Here is a 21,129-nt window from a genome sequence, read left to right on the forward strand (position 1 = left end):
GGCATGACAAAGCTTTCAGTTTAAAAAAAAACTGTATTTGCAAAAAAAATTGAAAATCTGCAAAGTGAAGTTGTTCTTTCTTTACAATACCAGTGGACATTTTAAAATGCAGGGAAACATGTCTATCACAAACCTGACAATACTGATGCAGAAATGACTTAGCAAACAAGAGTGGAAATAAAAAAAATAATAATAACAGACAAGATGAAGGAATTCATTTACACATAAATATGTTTACGAGCGTGCCAGTCAGTAGTCGTCACAGTTATGATTGGACTTGGAGCATCCTTTCGCCCCAAACCAGTCAGAACAATGATGGGTCCCAATCTAATCCAACCAGTCAGAACAATGATGGGTCCCACTCTAACCCAAACCAGTCAGAACAATGATGGGTCCCACTCTAACCCAAACTTAAAGCCTTCAGAAACCTTCCAAAGTCCTTTAACAGGCCTACATGTAGAGACATAAGATATTGCTCGTTTAAAGTAGGACCCAAAGATGAGTTTACTCTGAGGCACTAGTGATACCAGGAGATGAGTAAACCATTATCTACATTTGCATTTAACAGTCATTAAAAAGCAAGGGAACCATACTGATCATGTCACTACTGCAAACGTTAAGGCATTAACACACATACAAAGTTGATAAAAACTAATGTTAAGCTGTTCTTCTAACCCCTTGACAGCCATTCGTTTGAGTAGAAGCAACAGGAATGTCATTTACCAACGGGGCAAAGGAAGTGTCTGCTTCACACAACTCCAGAACAATCTACAGTTTACAAGAACCATTACAGACTGGAATCTAATCTGACATGGAGGTGGATGAGGTCATTCTTAGTGGCCAGCACACTAAGAACACAAACCTATCTTGTTGGGGTTTAAGCATACTAGCGACAACAAAGCCCTAGTCGTACATGTAGAATGTGGTTGTGATCATACAGCAGCACTGTGTCACCTTGATAACCAGTGGTACAGAAGCCCTGAAGCTCAGCCACTACACATACCACAACGCACAGCTGAGACCTGTGAATTCTATGGTCTTTGAGGGGAATCATGAGATGACCTTCTAGGAAAAGTGTGCTTGACCATGGAGAATGTCAATCGGCCTTGAGGCTCTTCATAGATATTTGGCATTTATCTTTACACAACATTTGATTAAAAGTACAAAATACCAAGTATGTTACATCAATTCATTTGGAACGTATTAGTTTAGGTGATTTTTAGCAATGAAGTATGCAAAAATGATAACCACGGATTGGCAATGAGTTAAGTGTTTTCAAAGTGAGACGCCTACAAGCGTACAAAACTCTGTAGGAAGTCAAAAGTGTTTAAGTGTTCAATTTAGACTACTTGTGCAGTAACTGAGTGTTACAGCCCATTCTTACTACTTTTGATTGTCACTCTGTCGGTTCACCTTTTCACTCAGTTCTGCACTAGTCATTTGGATGAACAAGGCGCTACGACTACTCTTTCTACGATGGGACAGAGATAACCCACATACAGACACCATGTTCTCTGAAAGGATGCTTCCCAATCACTGAAACATACCATAAATCCCTCTACCTTCTGGAGGCTCAATCCACATGCTTTAAGAAATATCTTCTAAAAATGTCAATTCTACCCAACTGTTCTAGCAACAACAGTAAATGTACCGAAGTGCTTTTTATTTGATAAATAAGATTGTGCAACAGTTAATTGAATCTACAGTATTTAAAACATACTCCAACTTGCACACAGCGTGCAAGTACATTTAGTGTATAGTTTACATTAGATACAATGTTAAAACAATACAATGATATTTCGATTCCATTTCTAAATATCTACTGTGAAGTTGAAGGTAGTGAGATTCAAGCAGAGATACCTCACAATGCAACGTTAGTGTTCTCAATCATTTACTTAGAGCGTGTTGTGGAGAACTCCTGTCCCCAGCCTAGACACTAGTATATACTACTTGTTGAGTTTCCATCAATCTGTTTAAACCTCTCACATTTTCAAGTGTCTAGGGGGGTAGGGGTTCATTTCAGATTCAAGGGGTCATCTGCACCCCATCGTTTGGTCGAGGCACTAGCGTTCCGTAGAAGAGAATGGGTTTTTCTACCAATTCATCGTCAGTGTCTTTACACTTGTCTCTCATGGGTCATCACACATGCTGCCTCCTCTGTAGTGGACTAAGGCCTCGTGGTCTTTGGTTGCTCTGTCTGCTGTACACTACATTTCTTGTCTCTACAGGAGTAACTCTAGCCGTTAAGTGTGTTTAGAATGCAGATACTTGAGTGCAAGTGTGTTTGCTTGTGTGTCACTATGCATGTTTTTTTTTTTTTTTTTGCCGTACAGTTCCTGTCATTGCTACATTGTGGGGAGACATAGTTCTAGCAGCTGTTGCACACTTAGTTTAAGTGTGGATTAACACCTTGCGTGTCCCATTCCTGTTCTATTAAGCCCTTAAACACAGACCCTGTCTGTGACTCAGTACAACATTCACATAGTCCAGGTCTACTAACCTTCCACTCTGTTCTTCAACAAATGATTCTTTCGGGGGGGGAAAAAACTATTCATGGGAGTGGAAAGCCACTTAAGGCAGATTTTGAGTGTGTGTGTGTGTGTGTGTGTGTCTGGGGGGGGGGGGTTCATACATTGACCTAGTCACTATGTACTGACTTACAGCAGATGGAAGGTGGTTAAGGGTGCAACCTACATCACTTATCACTAGAGTAAATAGAAGCCTTAACACAGCTAAAATTCTGCCTTTATGATCTGTTAACCATGAAATAAAATAAACACAGGTCAAGTCAAATGCTTCATCTCGTCGTTTTAGAACAAAACTATTCTATTTTCATGTGCTGGAAACAAATTAGGAGTGCAGCTTCTATCTCCGAACAGTGCTTCAAATCAAAATCATCTCACTGTAACCAGGGAAAAATAAATCATCACAAAATAGAGAAAAACAAAACTGATATATCTCTCTATGCTCACCATACTTACACAAGAAGAGTAAAGAAAAGAAAATCATCTATAAAAACACAACTCCAGTGTTAACCTTTGCTTAGTGTTTGTTTGTAACAGGAACCTAGTGTAGTGTTTATTTTTATAAAGAAAGATCCATATGCGTCATATCTTAGGGAAAGGCAGGGTCCTCTCCTCCTTCAGTAGTAGTTTATGTCATCCTGTTTATTGTGATTAAGTTCAAAGTTCAGAAGTCTTGTAGTGAGGAAGCTTGATGTGAAGACTGTCCCATTGGAATGCTTCCAGACAGTGCACTTTGTGGCTCGTAGGACTTTCCCCAACATCAGTTTGCACGCTGAATCTCTCAAGCTTCAAATTCCTTCTAGTGTCCAAATGCTTCCCCCCACAGGAGGAGGGAAAAACAGTTTCCTTCTCTTTTCAGAAAGTTAAAAAAAAAATAAAAAAAATGCTTGACCAGATAAAACACATAAAATCAGTCAGGGCAGTGTTCTACTGCTCGCCCCCTCTTTGCTACGGATCAGTATGAGTCTGATCAGTGTAAGCTTGGAGGTTGAGGGTTCGTGTGACACTGCCGCCTAGTGGCGGGAGGCCTCAGAGCTCTCATCTCATGCGGTTCTGCCTCATGAGGGGCACGATGCAGGAGGGCTGGCCCGCCTTGCTGAGGAAGGGGTGCTTTAGCAGCTCATTGGCTGGGGCCCTCTGGGCAGGGTCTCTCACCAGCAGTCGGTCCAGGAAGCCCTTGAGGAGAGGAGACACCTGTGGACGGAGAGAGGAGGAGGAGGAGCAGGAAGTTCATAATAACCCAGAACAACATGAGGAACTTGTTAGGAAACCCCATCAGTTCCAGGAAATACACTGTAAATACTGACATCACTCTAGAAGTTAGGTTGAAATTTCTTCTGAGGGTTAGGGTTTATCACCACTAAACCTCTTAGAGATTCTAGAAATAACTTCATTGGTCAAGTAGTCTTTGAATCTGTCTGTGTGTGTGTGTAAGAGGGGGGAAAAGATCTGGAATTGTTCTGTCTACCTTGTGTAAGTTCTTGAGTTTGGGTGGTAGGTTGTCACGGATCATCTTCATAGCTTTGAGGGGGGGCTCGTTGAAATAGGGGGGCTCCCCGTCCACCATCTCGATCACCATCACCCCCAAGGACCAGATGTCCACCTATTGGGTAAGGAGGATATACATCACACAATAAGGCCTTAACTGTCATTCAAACAGGATTGTCAAGGCGCCACAGTGCGCCCTTCCACCGTTCCAAACAGCCTTCCACCGTTCCCACAGTTCCACTGTTCTTCTTCTGTGAGCTCATCTTGATGCGCTAATTTGGAATTCTACAGGTCGCGATTGGAGCGCAGGAAACCTATTTTAGCACTGTTTCCTTTGCATTCACACATCGTAATCACCGTCTTCTTACGGACATTGTTAAAAGTACACGTATAGAACATGTTTCTCTACATCCCGGTGAAAGGATATTGAGTATTACGGTTGCACAACGTTGCGCGTCTTCACGTGGTTTCTAGAGGGTACTGTATCGTCCTCTTGGTGGCTGGAACTACCCGGAGAACACACGTATCTCTGGGCCAACCAAACCCACAGGTTTAACACACCCTTATTTAGAAGAACACAACCAGTCAAAAAAGACGTGGAATAAGAGACATCCCAAAGATGTGAGTTCTGAAGTCTTACCTCCGGCCCGTAAGGCAGCCTGGAGATGAGTTCCGGGGCCATCCAGTAGGGGGTGCCCACCAACGACTTACGGCGCTGCACTTCCTTAGACACCTGGGCACAGAAGCCAAAGTCTGACAGCTTCACCTGGGGGGAACAGAGGAGACCGTCAGGAGACAGCTACAAACGTTACTGTTATTAATGATTGGAAATCATAGTTACAACCACAACCCATAGTTAATACAACATCTATGAACTGTCACTGGTGAACATTGCGTTTGACTTTACGTATACATCCAACTCCCAGCACCCTTAAAATTAAAAAAAAACTAAAACGTTTAAAAACCCTGGCAATGGTAATGTTTGATCAACAGGGCTCCCTGCTCACCTTTGACAACTGTATGGTCGAATTGCTGAGGGGAAATGAAAAATACCAGCATACACACGCGTGCAAACAATCCCCCCCCCCCCCCCACAGACAGACAGACACACACACACACACACACACACACACACACACACACACACAGCTGACGAGAAACAGCTGAGTGGTGACGTTACACTTCCCTCCCAGGTCAACCACAGAGACGGCACCAAGCTCAGTCTCCACAGCCCTGTAACCACTATCATATTAGTCACAGACGTTGACACTCTGGTGCGGTCTGGTGTGCTCTGGTGAGAGCTCCAGATATGACTACACTGACCGAGTACCTCTCTATCTGCGCTCTCATTTTGACAGGTGGAGTCAAGAGTTTGACAGGGTGGAGAAGCGACAGGGTGACAGGGTGGAGACGTGACGCGGTGGAGAGGTGACGGGATGGAGAGGGTATCTTTTGCTCTGAAGGGTTTAGTGTTGTAGTGAAGTGTTGCAGTGAGGGGTGGAGTGATGGGAAACTGAAGTGATCTGCTGCTGTTGAGGCTGTAGTGGTGAACTATGGGTTGGATGGTGTGGTGTTGGGGTCAGGTGGTTGGTCGGTGTGGTGTTGGGGTCAGGTGGTTGGTCGGTGTGGTGTTGGGGTCAGGTGGTTGGTCGGTGTGGTGTTGGGGTCAGGTGGTTGGTCGGTGTGGTGTTGGGGTCAGGTGGTTGGTCGGTGTGGTGTTGGGGTCAGGTGGTTGGTCGGTGTGGTGTTGGGGTCAGGTGGTTGGTCGGTGTTGGGGTCGGGGTCAGGTGGTTGGTCGGTGTGGTGTTGGGGTCAGGTGTACGTACTCTGCCGTCGTGAGTGAGCAGGATGGAGTCACTCTTGATGTCTCTGTGGATGACGCCCTGGGTGTGCAGCACGGACAGGGCCTTCAGGACAGACAGACACACCGTGGCGATCTGCTCCTCGTTCATCCTGGGACGAGACAGGACGGGGCACACACACACACACACACACACACACACACACACACACACACACACACACACACACACACACACACACACACACACACACACACACACACACACACACACAATTAGTACTCTGAGCTGAGAGAGAAACAACAACTTCACTGTAAAGTCGAGGTCCCATTGTACATGAAGACAGACTTATGCAACACCACCATCTAGTGGTAGAACAACAGTTTAGAGTTGTTCATACAAGGCACTTTACAGTCGACGACATTAGAGCAGCTGAAACAATGTGAACGAGAACAGAAATCTGATATGATCTGAAATACACACATGAACTGTATATGTCGTCGTCAAGCCCACCTGGTGTGTGTGACGATGTCTGTCAGAGCCCCGCCCTCCAGGAACTCCATGACGACCCAGAGTTCGTCTCCCACCAAGTAGCTGTTGTACATCTCCACCACGTTGTCATGGTGATAGTCCCGCATGATCACCACCTGTGGAGGCAGAGAGGCGGCGTTATCGTTGGGAGACGTTGGGAGATTAAAACGGCACATCCCTCGTCAACCAATGGCTGCACGCGTCACGCGCCACACGACGTCTCTAAGATGGCGGCGTCGTATCAGTTCTAGAACAGGCTGTGGAATGCTGTGAAGGAACGTGGATCCGTTCCAGAACTGGACATATGGAACTCCTTCCTGGAACTGTGGCTGACTCACAAACTGTGATGGAGTACTTCTGATCTATATTAGTATCTTACAACCTTAGTGAAGTAGTACTTCTGATCTATAGTATCTTACAACCTTAGTGAAGTGGTACTTCTGATCTATGGTATCAAACAACTTTAGTGAAGTAGGAAATGCAATTTAAGTGACCACCTTGCTTAATAAAAACAACATAGTCATAACCTGGATGTGGAGACCTGATGCCTGTCCACAGTGAGTCTGGCAGGTCCTCTCACCTCGTTGAAGAGCAGCTCCCGCCGCTGCTGCTTGCGCAGATCCATCTTCTTCACTGCCACCAGCTTGCCGGTGCTCTTGACGGTGGCGATGCAGACGATGCCGGTGGAGCCCTCTCCGATCTTGATGTAGTGGTCCAGGTAGGTGCGGGGGTCTCCGGGGTCCACCACCATCTGCAGGGCGGCGCGGAACTGCTCATGGGACACGCGCTGAGGCTCCCTCTGGGGCGGGGGGCCCTGCTGGGGTGGCGCAGGGGCGGGGGGGCGGGGGACGGGGGCCAGCGGCGGGTGGCTGTGGGGGGGCTCAGAAGGGTGGGTCAGGGTGGGTTGGGAGGTGTGGTGGGTGTCCCCTCGGAGCTGGCCTTGGGACACTTTTCCCCCGCCGCCTCTGCCGTTGCTGCCTCCTCGGCTGGGGGCGCAGGAGGGGCCGTTGTGGGGAGGGGCTTCATGGGGTCGGACTGGCTTCAACTCCTGGGAGGGTGGAGAAAGACCATGATGACACTGGATATGGGAAAACTATAAAATGATATAAAGGATATAAAAACTAAACTCTAGGTGGATTATACAGCATAATAATCTGTCTTTTGACAGATGTGATGGCCAGTGGTACCTGGCTGGAGGGGCTGCGTCCTCCTTCGCTGTCTGTGCGAGGGTAGGTGTTGAACGGCCGGCCCGCCTGCTGGGCCGCCTTGATCACCCCCTCTGTGACCGGCAGGTTAGGGGTGCGGATGTTGGGCCCAGAGAGCGGTCTCTTGTCCCGAGGAGACTGTGGACTCCCGTCCCGGCCAGTGTAGCTGGACTTGGGCCTCTTGTCGCTGGCCCCTTCCCTGCGGACCACCTGCTCTTGGTGGTGGGGGTGGTGGTGGTGGTCTCTGTCTCTGTGTGGAGGAGGAGGAGGGGGACCGGGACGCTCTCTCTCTCTGTGTCTGCCTGGCTCCTGGCCGCGGGGCTGCTGGGGTCGGACGTCATCCCTCTGGGTGTGGGGCGCCGGCTGGGGCTGCCTGGGGTCCCCACCCGCTGGGTGGTCCGGCCTGGCCCGCTCCCTACAACAACACACAGACTGGTTAAAATCTCTGAAAGGTGTGATCTGGATGAATATGACATACGCAGTACATACTCCTCCAGAGCGCAAAACGAGTCAGCCACGCAGAATCGCATCCCTCTGGGGTGGTGGGACAGTGACTCAGTCAACCATTTGGCCGTGGACTACTTCTTGTAGAAGGTAGTCCACAACCACTGATACAGTGTCAGATATCTTTTTCCCACCAGTGGTTAAAGGAGCTGTGCATATGTCTGTTGGAAATCTGTCACCTCTGGCCACCGATGTTTTTGCAAATTGGCATTGCTGAAGTGGTTTAATTTTTTCCTGAAATTATAATTCGGGTCGTTAGGACACTACCCACGTGGGGAATCAGTGAAAATGATTGGCTGTTCTGTTGAAGAGGCAGCCACCAGAGACAAAAAGGTTGAAAATCGGTGAGCCAACTCCCCTAAAGCACCCCAGGCCAATCGTAAACAAACCTGTGTGTCTCCCTTTTCGGGACCAAAACAGCGTTTGTAAATGAAACATTTCTTTCAAGGGAACTCATTCCCTGATCGCTACCAATTAAACATAGCCATTCCAACCATTAAAAGCTTGAATGTCACATATGGCACATTTTAAATTCTGGGTAGGTTAATCTGATCCAAGACGTTAGATTATGGGTAGGTTAATCTGATGGTTAAGGACAACTTTTCTGTCAAGCTTGCTGGCCCCTTGACCCAACACTATACCTGTCTCCATGGCGATCTGGATGGTGGTACTGCCGGTAGACAGGCTCTCCGTTTTCGTGCCCCCCGCTAGACGAGCCAGAGTTTCTGCGGTGCTGGATAGGGGGGCTGCCTCTCCTGAGGGAGTTGGAACGGGTCACAGACATGTCTTCAAACTCATCCAGCAGCCAGGTCAGGGAGCCGTCCACTCCGATCTTACTCCCCCGCACAATGGTCTGATCACAGAGACACCAGTCATTTTTAAATGCCAAAGATCACGTTTCTCTCATATTATCTTACTTGGGAGGACGGGGGCAATTAGGTCAAGACTTCCTGCTGTCAGGGGAGAGCCTGTTTCTATTTCTAGACATGCATTAGACAAGTATTTTGCATTCAGTGCATTGTTATGTATTTATTGTTTTGGGAGAATTAGACAGTCATGTTTATTATTTAGGTTCTGTACATGCAGACTGTAATATGACGGTGTACATGTGAGACACTCACGGTTCAGCGACCTTTCCCCTCACATTCTCTGAAACAATAGCTTCTCCATTTCAACAAAGAAATGTGACTGAACTAAAAACTTCTTCTGTCCGTACTACCCATTATGTGTTGGGCCAGTTTTTCTTCATCACATAACCTAACCTAGAGTTTGTCCTGATCTGATCATAAACTCCAGGCCCTTGTTACACAACCAATGGTTATAACCAAGATCCAGATCAGTTCTTGACCGTCTGACATGTCACACCATTGACTTGTGACTCAAAGCTTACACTCTGAAACATCAGGAACAACTCCTGGACCTAGTTAAATTCTATGACTAGGGCCCAGAGTTTTCCTGTTCGGGTCATGTGGCCGGAAAAAAAACCCATAGCACTGCTTGTATGTGGCGGGCTTGACCCCTGACCTTGCGGGGTTCCACCGTGGTGATGACGGTGACATCGATGAAGGGCTTGGGCCTCTTGGCCGTGTCCTCGATCAGCGACTGCCATTGCCGGGGCAGACCCACAAACTTCTGCTCCTGCTCGTCAAAGTCTGTGTGGACGCGGTGCTCGAAGTTGGAGGGCGCTGAGATCTGGACACGCTGCTTCTTCTTCTTAGTGAACATGGTGGCAGGCGGGCATCAGACCTGGAGAGAGAGAGAGAGGAGAGATTGTCAGACGTGGAACATGAGAGAGAGGGAGTAGGGAGAAAAGGAGAGACTGAGAGAATAGTTCCCGTCATTTAGGAGGCATATCCAGAAAACACGAACTATGAACATGAGCGATTGGGACAATTCAGACTCCATTAGAGAGCGTCTGAAAACCTCTCTCGTCTCAAAGTGACAAAATAACCGTTCTGGGAGTGCAGTGTTCTAACATGCATTGAATACAGTAGAAACTGAGAAATGTCAGCGAACCTTTATCAGTACTGGCAGCAAAGCCCAGTCGCATCATGACCGTTCGAAGGTAACGAGGCCAAATCCCTCTTGGTAAAAGAGGACGGCCCCACAGAACGTCTAGAGAACCGGTGCTGCAACCGCTCAGACAGAGAACAGAGAACAGAGCCTTGAACCCAAAACAACACGCTAGGCTAGCTGGGCTAGCTCCTGCCCGGTTATGGAGTCTCTCACATTCCATTAGGATACTAGTATGCACCGGTGAGCAGCGAGAAAGGCACTTCTGTAAGCAGCACGGACACAAATGGGGCCACGGCCAGAGCGACTGTCCAAGGCAGCGCGGGGGTGTTGCGGGTTACCGTGTGTGTGTGTGTGTGTGTGTGTGTGTGTAGAGTTAACTCTGTACTGTAGCGAGCAATGTCGCAAGAGCTCCACAAGGGCTCAGAAAGACAACATCAAAATGATGCAGCTCAGGCATTTCGAGAAAAGTCTCGCACGACTGATAAAAGCAGCCATTAACAGGAAAACGCCTCATCAGTCACGTGACCTTCCACGCCGCAATCACCCTGACTTCAACTCCCTTTTTTCTGATAGCTGGAATAGTTTTCCCATCTGTCCGGTTTCCACATGCCGTTCATAGCCATGAGAACTCTGTCCACACTCGGGGGGGGGGGGGGGGGGGACCGAGATTGATGAGGCGTACTCAAATCCAGGGAGGCTACAGACATGGACTTTACAAGAGAAACACTTTTACAAACAGAGAATAGGTCTAGGTTGCATTTATCAACCCATATCTCTTCATGCAGATCTCAAACCATAATTACTGGAAGAAGTTTCTGGATAATCTGAGTGTGACATGATCATTTCCAACAACCTATATTTGCTGAACTGAGATAGCTGGGAGATGAGAGAACTATCCCAGGCAATTTACATGCTTATTGACGCATCGAATGCACCATCTTAAGAAATACAGCCCAAACACATTACAGCTAACATCACTGAGTCTACAGCTGCTCAGCTGATGTCCTGTCATGTCAGTTTTGGGAGGCATGCTAGCACCATTGTTTTTCTAGTCTAGTCTCTCATTTGGGAGTACTACCCAGCTGTGAGTCACAACCTTGACAGTGATCACAAACACTTGGAAAGGAGTGTTGCAAAAAGTACAGCTCTTTGTAAAACCACAGACCTAGGTTTGAGCAGAGCCTTATGAAGAATATATACACACACATGACTATGGGTTGGAGCATCAAACCAGATGTCATGCTTCCAATATCACATGTTGACGAGACTACATGGGTAACGCTGTAGCGAGCAACAGAGGGAGAAATACCGCGTTTATTTACCCATCACATGTCTGTATGTTTCGGCTGCTATTAATGAAGTTATATCAATAGATAAGCAACTAACATCGAGGGCGAGTTTAGATTTCGAACCACAAAGATTTATTCTACAGCGGAGATTAACTTCTTACGGAGAACACGTAATTTCAAACTTGTCGATGTAAACTAGTTGATGCAAGAATGACACTCAAAACAGCAGTTAAACGACATTTGCTTTCGAGCTACTCACCAATATGTTTATCCAGTGATATAATCCACCTGATTGTATTTCGCGATCACGCATGAGAACAACAAATGAGGAAAAACTCCAGCCAGCTCCGAGCTGTGGGGAGACTCTCCAAAGTGAGAGTTTTCGCAGAGTTTAAAATCAATAAGAGCTCGTTTAAGGTGCACACGTCGTATTTCGCCCCCCCAATAGTATTTTGGCAGACATAGATATTTCCAATAATTTATGCGAAACTCAAGTTGGCTGAAGTGTAAACGTCTCGGAGAGATAAAGTGTGTGTCGCATTCCGATGGTTTCACTAATGCGGCCCAGTATCATGACGTCACCGGAGAAGGGGGTAAAAGGAGAGTCACGCCTGGGAACGCCTCTCAACGACTGGGAAGAAGTTACTACTAGTTACTAATTATTAATAGTACTAATTATACTCATTATTAATAGTTACTCATTACCAGAATTGTACTATTGGAACTGAGGAGCAAAATCACAACAAGATCATAGACCCAAACAAGATCATTCATGTGACTTGAGTATGTCAATAATGACCAGGATAGGCTCTCTCATTCTGGCACAATATAGAAATGCTCAACTAGACAACAGTCTTCTCAATACTTAATTTCACTTCAGATGGCGCCTTGTGAAATGCCCAGAGTGATGACTAATTTGAACAGACTTATCATCAATGCATGAACACCGTAGAGAGAAAGAGAGAACTCTCAGGGAACAACTTTATCCACCAAACCTTCTCTGACAAAAAACAACAACATAGGCTACTCAAATAGTAATGAAGCAAATGTCATTGTGACAAAACAGTCAGTGCCTTCAACTTTCACACCCATAAACTACCTGCTAATCTCCCTCTGCTCTGGTCAAAACGGCCTATAGCATGATAATACCAAGGAGAGATTAGAAATAAAGGACAATAATTCTGGACATTCCCGTGGGTGTAAAAAATATAGTGTGGACGGGAGCGCTTGACATTTTAGACACATGCACCGCAACCAATCCAGAGGCTAGGTTCAAACAAAGCCTTCGTCACCTCAGCCAATCAAGGCTAGCTTCCAGGTCTGGCTGTGGAATGTGGAAAGGTCAATGATAAAGGAGCAGGGGGAATGTGAACTACGCCTGCAGAGTCCGTTCACAGCGCTTTGATAGCCTGCCGACACTACATTACCTCAGCTACAGCTTCTAAACAGTTTGATTCCACAGTCAAAACGTTCTAGCTTACAAAACCAGTTGACATATCAAATGATTGAAAATTTGTGTGTAGAATATTCAAATCAGATCAAGTCATAAAATGGCCGGTCTCTGTCTGCACTGATCTGAGAGAGAGAGAGAGAGAGAGAGAGACACAGAGAGAGAGACAAATAGGGAGGAAAGGGGAGAGAGGGAGGGAGAGAGAGAGAGAGAGAGAGAGAGCCATGGGGGGAGAGAAGTTGACATATAGAGAACTGAATTGTATTTCTCTGGAGAGAGAGGGAGCGAGACTGCCATCTGTGCTCTGGGGACCAGTCAGTGGTGTGGCACCAGTATGATGTCATAGACTGTTTACAGGCCCCAGGCTGGGGAACTCTCTCCATGTCTCCGGACCATACAGAGCCAAGGAGCCGCAACTCCATGGAACAGGTCAACATCACAAAGAACAGGGTTCAGCAAGAAATATGCTTAGGATTGACGAGCGACAGTGGTAAATCAAACCTTACATTTCTGGCTTGAGTTGAAACTGCGGCAGACACGTGCATACGGTACAATTCAGTCACTTTCATGTGATTCGGCTCTAAACTCCAGCAAATTGGGTTTCAGATCAAAGGAGGAAAAAACACAGAACGTCAGCTTTCATTTGAGGGTATACAAATCTATTTGAACATTAAGAAATAAAACAAAATACTATGTATGCATTCTCCCCCTATTTCCGAAAATCCATTTATCTTGTGCAGACTGCAGATTGTTTGTTTGTTAAAGTGGCTGTGGGACAGTAAAACATATGGATGACAGACCTAGTAAAAGGATCCAAATGACAACCATAGCAAAGCCTTCACCCTGTCTGCACAACGTTCTCCTTTTCACGGCTACAGTGGCAGGCTCCAGTCTATTCACCGGCAGGAACAAAAGCGCTGCCCCATTCACTGGGAATATTCCAGGGTTATGGCTGCATAATGTAACAAAAACAACAGCACTTTTTCCTTGTTCCGTGCCCACAATTCAATATGCTATTCACCCGTTGTGCCACAACAGTTCAGCCTAAAGCAGAGGTGAAATGTGACCATTACCCAGAATCCTCTGCACCGGCTGTGTGTACACAAGGTCTTTTATACGGCCAGGATGGCAGGTCCTAGCTTGATTGTGGATATCTGATTGAAACGATGAGGCGTACACATTGCAAACACAGGAAAACAACGTACCGCATTGTTACTGTGTACACTGCATAGCAAGGCTGAGCCAAACCGATTGGGCCCGCAGATGACGTGATTCACCACGCTAGACGTTCAGAACCAGGCTCACAGCCTCAGGTCACTCTCCAAGATGTTCACAGGTCGAGAGTCAAAGAGAGACAGAAGTGCAGCAGAATGTGAGACCGTGATGTGAGAGAGAAAGAGTGTGCGAGTGGAAGTATAAGGAGAACATTAGAAAGAGAGAGATGCACCTAAGCAGCCTCAGACGGGAAGAGACAGAGCGCTGTAGTAGGGAGGCGAGGCGCCTCCCGGGGGTCCAAGGTTAGATTGCAGCACTTTAATGCCAAACAGTGAGGTATGCTGTGAAAACACAACGGTAGCTGTGCTAATGCCCTCCAAATGAAAAGCTGACTCCACCTTCTGCCGCAGGCGGCAGGGGAGTAAGAACCTCCAAAATTAAAAAAAAACAATCGAATAAGTAGGGCTGTCAAAGTTAACGCGTTAATTCCTGCGATATTCTATCATGTTTTTTTCTTCTTCTTCTTTTTTTTTTTTAAATGTTCCCAGTTGAGCTAGTTTATAGGCCTACCATTGTTTTATTTTCACTGAGCGCGTCATGAATTCCATTTAGAACATGCAACAAGAAGAACAGGCAGACAGACACTGACATAGCTGTCAGCGTTTAGACAAGGGGCTTTCAAAGCCGCCCCAGGGCAGAAGTGTTGTTTCAACAGTTGTGTTGCATGCACTGTCTGTGCCCAGCATAGTTCACTTCTATGTCCCACTCCTTACATTGAAATATAGGCCTATAGTTCTTGCACACTGGCTCTGCGGTCCTCTGTGGCTCAGTTGGTAGAGCAGGGCGCTAACAACGCTTAGGTTGTGGGTTTGTCCTGCTGGGACCATATACACTGAAATGTATGCACTCACTGCAATGTAAGTCGCTTTGGATAAAAGCGTCAGCTAAATGGCATATATTATATTAATATTATTATTATTATACTGAAGAGATTTGATAGTAAGTCAAGTTTCTATAGAAATGTCATTCAATCAGAAACATGGGGGACTTTTTATTCCCTTTGAATTTCTTGTTGTTGTTGTTGTTGTTGTTGTGACTCTCAGCTGAGAAGATCCATACATCCCATCCCCATTGTAGAGTAGCTCGTATTGTTGAATACCATGGATACGGAGTAGTAGATACAAGTTATTTCTTTATTATTATCATGTATTAGTATTCATTTAACTTTACTTAACCAGTTCCAGAGGTACATAGACTTTTATCACCCGTGGCTAAATTGTTATTGGCTGAGAAGAGGTTAATAAAAACATCTGATGCAGATACTTTCTTTTTTATTTGTATGAAAACATCTTTAATTAGGTCTAAAATTTACCAAACCAAAATTGCGATTCATCTCTGATTCATCACAGCAAATCATGGGATTAATTAATGTGTGTAATCATTTGACAGCCCTACTAATAAGTACAGGGTGTGGAATAGCAAACTGGGGGGAGACAGAACATAAAAGCACCATGTCATAGCTTTGCAAGCCTACATTATAGCAGCTTTCATTTAGCAAGATAGGCTGACTGTATCAGCCAATATCAACAAACTCTTCAAGGTGCTCAGAAATCAGGTCACGTCACTGCAGTAAGAACAATAACAGATCAGTTATGGTGAGACCTGGCTAAGTCAAATCCTGAAAGGACCATCAAATGAGGTCTGTTTTCTCTTCCTGCGTCCTCTCTCCTGGAAGCCATTTATACAGCTGGATTCTCCTCCCCTATGGAGCCGCCGCCCTCAGGGCTCAGATAAAAACAAAGACAACATCCCGCCTGCAGTCCTGTGGACCCAGCGTGGGCCCCCCCCGATCCTGGGTGTCTCCACTACAACCTAATGCTGCCCCTGGTTCCCTCTTTTACTACCAGGGATACATCAAGGCTTAAAAAGGGGGAAGGAGAAATGGAGCTGATTGAAGCCTGTGGCGAGAACATGTGACCATAATTCAGGAGGACTGGAGGTGAACACAGAGTTCTTAGCAGGATGCAGCACGGGTGAAAAATGTAACTAGTCATTGTAACTTAAGAAAACTGTGGCTGGCTGCAGCAATGGTCTCGCTGTGACTTGGGAATTTGATTCTGTTGCGATGTACCAAAATGTAGGTTAGGCCTAGGCCTCTATCGGAGCCTTGGACCTAGTCTCTTCCCTCTGTCTTTATATCAAAGGGTTAGAGTTTCCTCCAAATACAAAGAGCCACAAACCAGAGAGACGATGGGTAACTGTTACCCACCAAACAACACACAACTGTTACTCTAGCACAACCATCAAACAGCTGTTACCCTAGCATATCCGCCAAACAACACATAACTGGGAAGCCCTTTATAGCTGGACACATTGGTGGAGGGCACAGCAACTCACTCAGTGACTCCTTCACATAGCCTACTACTATCCACTGAGGTTCAGAAGACTGTTTTGAATATTGTTGATGGAAAGAGAGTTTGCTGTCACAGTTTAGTGGCCTTGACGGTACAGTTTCTGACTGAGGGAGAGGCAGTGTGGTGTGTCTTTGTTTGTGTAGAGTGCTGGGCTTCTGTCTCTGTGACACTCGGTGGCACTCAGGCATGCCAGGAATGTGTAGAGTGGCCGGCAACGATCACACAACCCCACTCAATGCCCCCAGTCACACCAACACCATTTACCCCAGTCACACCAACATCATTTACCCCAGTCACACCAACATCATTTACCCCAGTCACACCAACATCATTTACCCCAGTCACACCAACATCATTTACCCCAGTCACACCAACACCATTTACCCCAGTCACACCAACATCATTTACCCCAGTCACACCAACATCATTTACCCCAGTCACACCAACACCATTTACCCCAGTCACACCAACATCATTTACCCCAGTCACACCAACATCATTTACCACGTCAGACCAACACTAAGCATTTACCCCAGTCAGCCCAACACCAAGCATTTACCACGTCAGCCCAACACCAAGCATTTACCCCAGTCATACAAACACCAAGCATTTACCACGTCAGCCCAACACCAAGCATTTACCCCAGTCATACAAACACCAAGCATTTACCCCAGTCACACAAACACCATTTACTCAGTCACACCAACACTAAGAATTTACCACAGTAACTTGAACTGAACCTCAGTCCCAATCTAAATTCAAATTTCAATTCCCTGATTTTCTTTCGTTATGTCTTGCTTTTTTGCTACGGTAAGGCTCGATGCTTTTACACGCTGTTGATTTGAGCTTTTCATATTCTGAACACTCCTTTTCGTGGTGAATCTTTAAATGTTGTATGAGGTTTGTCGTATTGGAGATTGAGATTATTCTTTTCTTTTACACGTATTGCAAATTGCATTTTTGAGGTCTTTTTCGATACTGTAAAAAACTAACATTGCGACGAGGCATGTGACTAATCTTGCTTCTGATTTTACGTGCAGAGCGATTCTTTATTAACGTCTAAATTTGTTAATTTGGATTTTGGACGTTAATAATTATTATTTAGTGTTATAATGTGTGCTGTTGTTGTTGTTAGAGATTCATGGAGAGAGAGTTGACGTTGTTATATAGCCTACCATTCAAAACAAGGTAATCTGATACTTGACTTTCACACCACTTAAACGGCGCAGCTCGCTCGTAAAAGATCGGATTTTGCGATTGGCTAATTTGGCGACCACCGATCGAGTCCTTTGGAGTGAAAATCGGCCGATTTATATCGTTGGCCTATCGATCGGAGCATCCCTAACAGGAACACCAACACTAAGCATTTAACCAGTCAAACCAACAGTAAGCATTTACCCCAGTCATACCAACACCATTTACGCAGTCAAACCAACACTAAGCAATTATCTGCTGCTGAGTGTCAGCTGCCTCAACAGCTGGAATAATCATTTATGATCTAGGATGTTCCATTTAATCTAGGGTCATTAAAAACCTTTAGCTACAGTACAAGCGTGTCCACCTCTGGAGGTGGTTTTGAAGATCCGTTCACAATGTGTATTATTTCCATTTACTTGACACAATCAAAGTATCTGGATACAGGAAGCATGTTAATGCAAGGTGTACATGGGGTTGCCCTCCTTACAACACAAATCACATACTCTTAAATAAACAAGGGCCTGGAAGCCTCAATAAATCTGATAGATTAGAGTGCCGATGATTATTATTTATTTATCCAACATCTCGGCAGCTAGCTGCCTTCTTAAGGGTTTCAGTCTGTGACTCATGAGGCATTAACTCCCAGATCTGAACCTCTGGCACTTGTTGCAGCATGGGTTGCAACCGGCACATCAAAACACTCACAAAACACTATAAGCACCATGTTAACTCAACTTTTGGATGCATCTGCATTATTTCTTTCAATAACAGCGAACTAAGTTTCCATCATGTGAAACACTTCACTTGCTAGACGGCAAAATAAATACACTGGTTAAGTAGCTAGCCTTAATCACAAACGAGCAACGCTGTCCAACTATTGTTCTTCCTATTAATACTTCTTATTAGTGGGCTTGCTTCAGCAAGTCTAACTATTGTTCATACTAAACTTTACTTATCATTCTTCTGTCAATTTCTTCACCGCTACTCCTCCTAAAACCTTTAAGATATTCAATCCAACTTTACATTTTGCAGAGACGTCTTGTGTTGCTTGTATTAAACTTTTTCATACTCATTCTACTTTTTAAAATATATGTAACTCAAAAAGTCCTATACATTAACAAGGTGGAAGGTTGATTTAGGCCTACTACAACTGCCATGGAACTTTCAGAACTCTAAATAAAACTAATTAAAAACAGCAGGAGACCTATAGAACAGATTATTGTAATTATTACACAACAATGCACTCTCTTGGCAACCAGTTCTACCCCAATAAAACCTTACCCCTCTATCTAGAGCCATATTTACACTGCTGACCCGCCATAGAAAGCCATCACAGTGTCACTATAATTATTAAAACATATTCATGCCTATACCACCACGTGCACCCCCTAAACCACTTAACCTATTAACTTCAAATAAACTTAAATGTCCAGACTTGTGTAACTTGACTTGCTTGAAAAAACATGTTTCATACCATTTTATACTTTTTGAGCAGTACTCAAATATGCCTAAAATCCCATTCTTTCCTATGGCCACTTGCTTTGAATGAGGAAATTTCGACACCTCAATTCAACTTTCAAATGTGTATACTGACTCCACCTAAAAAACTGACATTCAGATGTTTAAAGTCTAAATATTATCAAACCTTACGCCTTTTTAAAGTCACATTTAAATGACCATTGGTTCGAATGAAGAGCATACTGTTGCTATGGTTTTACAGAAAACGCTATTCCTCTCCTCTTTTAAGCTTGACAGTCCAATCCAACTTTTAACTGTATCCACTACTATATTCAATATTTGTAAGCCCACGAAGTTTCTTCAGGAACTTCCTTTTCTAGTGCCATCTTTTTACACTGCTGATCCGCCATAAAAAACCATTACAGTGCAGCTATTATTATAAAAACTATATTATATTATATATATTATAAAAAAACAACATCTCTCTCGCGCACACACTGATGTCGGAAGCTGGTGTTGCCAGTGGTTTGAGATCGCACTTGTACTTCAAAGTGAAACAAACAACTCCAAAAAATACTTCGATAACTGAGTTAGAAGAGTACAATAGAGAGACATCGAAGAGACGTCAAGAGTAAAAGCCGCCCGTTGTGATCAATATTTCCCCCGATATTCCTCGTTTCTGACCCTCTTGTCGGCGTGAAGCACTTCCACGCGCACCGCACAGCTGATAGAACGTGAACTCTGCGCACAATGGTTACCATGACACTTAAGGCTGCCCTCACTGTCGCGTCTTTGATTTCCTCCGCCAATACGCCGCTACAACACCGGTGGCACCAGGGAGGGATTTCACACGACTTTAAAATAAATAAATAAAAAATAAATTAGGACGGTTGCTTGGGAGGCTTGCCCATCTTTGCACATATTCTATGACAATATAGTACAGTACCGTCTATGTGCCGCCATATGTTCTCAATGTAAAGATGGCTTGAGTTTAGCTAACGTGCTAGCTACCTACTTGGGCTTGGCGTTGGGAGTTAAGTCAGATAAGCTCGCTGTCGTCGATATTCTTGTTGTTCGCCTGCAGCGGTTTGACCAGACAGACTGTTCATCATCTCGCAACCTAGTCTCCTCCTTCGCATACTAGCTATCTTAGGTAGCAACACTTAGACAAAGCTATGTTGGATAACTCGAGAGCTACAGAAGTTTTGAGTCGCAAAAAACAAGGACTTCGAAATAATATCTTTACCATAACTGTCCACAAAGGAATTCGCCTTGTTGTGTTAGCTAGCTAGTAACTACCAGCTAGTTTGCTGTGCCGTCTGAGTGGTCGCCAACACCCCCCCTCCCCAATCTTAAACGGCTAAACTCATTAGCTAGTTTTGTAGTACAGTACAGCCAGGCGTAGCTAAGTTAGCTGAGCACAAACGAGCTTGAATGAAAGAGATCGTGTTACCTGAAATATCCTTCGTTGATGCCACAGGTGTGGATTTCAAGTTTCTTTTTTTTCGATTGTTAAGAAGCTAGTTAACCTTGTTAGCCTGCGTTGCCTTTATGCTCACTAACTTTGGCCGAAAGTCTCACCACATAGTAGAGTATGAACGGTGTCTGACATATTGGTCTCAGTTTCTAGTCGCCATGTTGAGGTTGGAAATGCTACATCCGGGGAACTGCCTAGGAGTCGCACCAAAGAGAGTACAGGTTTTCTCTGTGCTTAACCCGAACCCAATAAATGTAGGCCTATTGCAAACTGGAGTGGTTTCTCCCAAAACTTCTTAATTTGAATAGATATTCAGATTACATACAGATTATTACAGATTACATACAGAAACATATAGGGTGACGAGGGTCCTGGTCCTAATTCTATGGTGGGGACTTGGGTACTCAGTTACTATCAGAAAGATTCATGATTGATTGACACAAGGGACCAGTCATGGAAATGAATCACAGCAATTTACTGTTTTTAAAAATATTTTAACAATTTAGAGTATCAAAGAATCAGTCAAGAAGCAGTGTGAGAGCATAAGCACCGCTTAAA

General features: G+C 45.0%; 2 protein-coding genes across 3 annotated transcripts in view; one reads left to right on the top strand and one right to left on the bottom strand.

Moving 5' to 3' along the window:
- Positions 1-21,129, top strand: part of zc3h4 (zinc finger CCCH-type containing 4) — a gene marked incomplete at its 5' end in the record, with an annotated part of 128,263 nt that overhangs the window by 38,100 nt on the left and 69,034 nt on the right. The window lies entirely within an intron of this gene.
- Positions 20-20,723, bottom strand: pak4 (p21 protein (Cdc42/Rac)-activated kinase 4). 2 transcript variants are annotated; one of them, XM_083680444.1, is made up of 10 exons: positions 20,548-20,723; positions 9,580-9,801; positions 8,697-8,908; positions 7,534-7,966; positions 6,927-7,394; positions 6,329-6,462; positions 5,840-5,966; positions 4,654-4,779; positions 3,994-4,128; positions 20-3,719 (listed from the first exon to the last, which is right to left on the bottom strand). In XM_083680444.1, exons 2-10 carry the CDS (start codon positions 9,778-9,780, stop codon positions 3,564-3,566), a joined length of 1,992 nt encoding a protein of 663 aa, XP_083536570.1. In that variant the 5' UTR covers positions 9,781-9,801; positions 20,548-20,723; the 3' UTR covers positions 20-3,563. The 2 variants fall into 2 exon arrangements, with proteins under 2 accessions (XP_083536570.1, XP_083536571.1); XM_083680445.1 differs by lacking the exon at positions 20,548-20,723 and adding an exon at positions 11,620-11,892.

This window comes from Argentina silus (assembly GCF_951799395.1).
Source record: "Argentina silus genome assembly, chromosome: 11".
In the NCBI taxonomy this organism is placed as follows: Eukaryota; Metazoa; Chordata; class Actinopteri; order Argentiniformes; family Argentinidae; genus Argentina; species Argentina silus.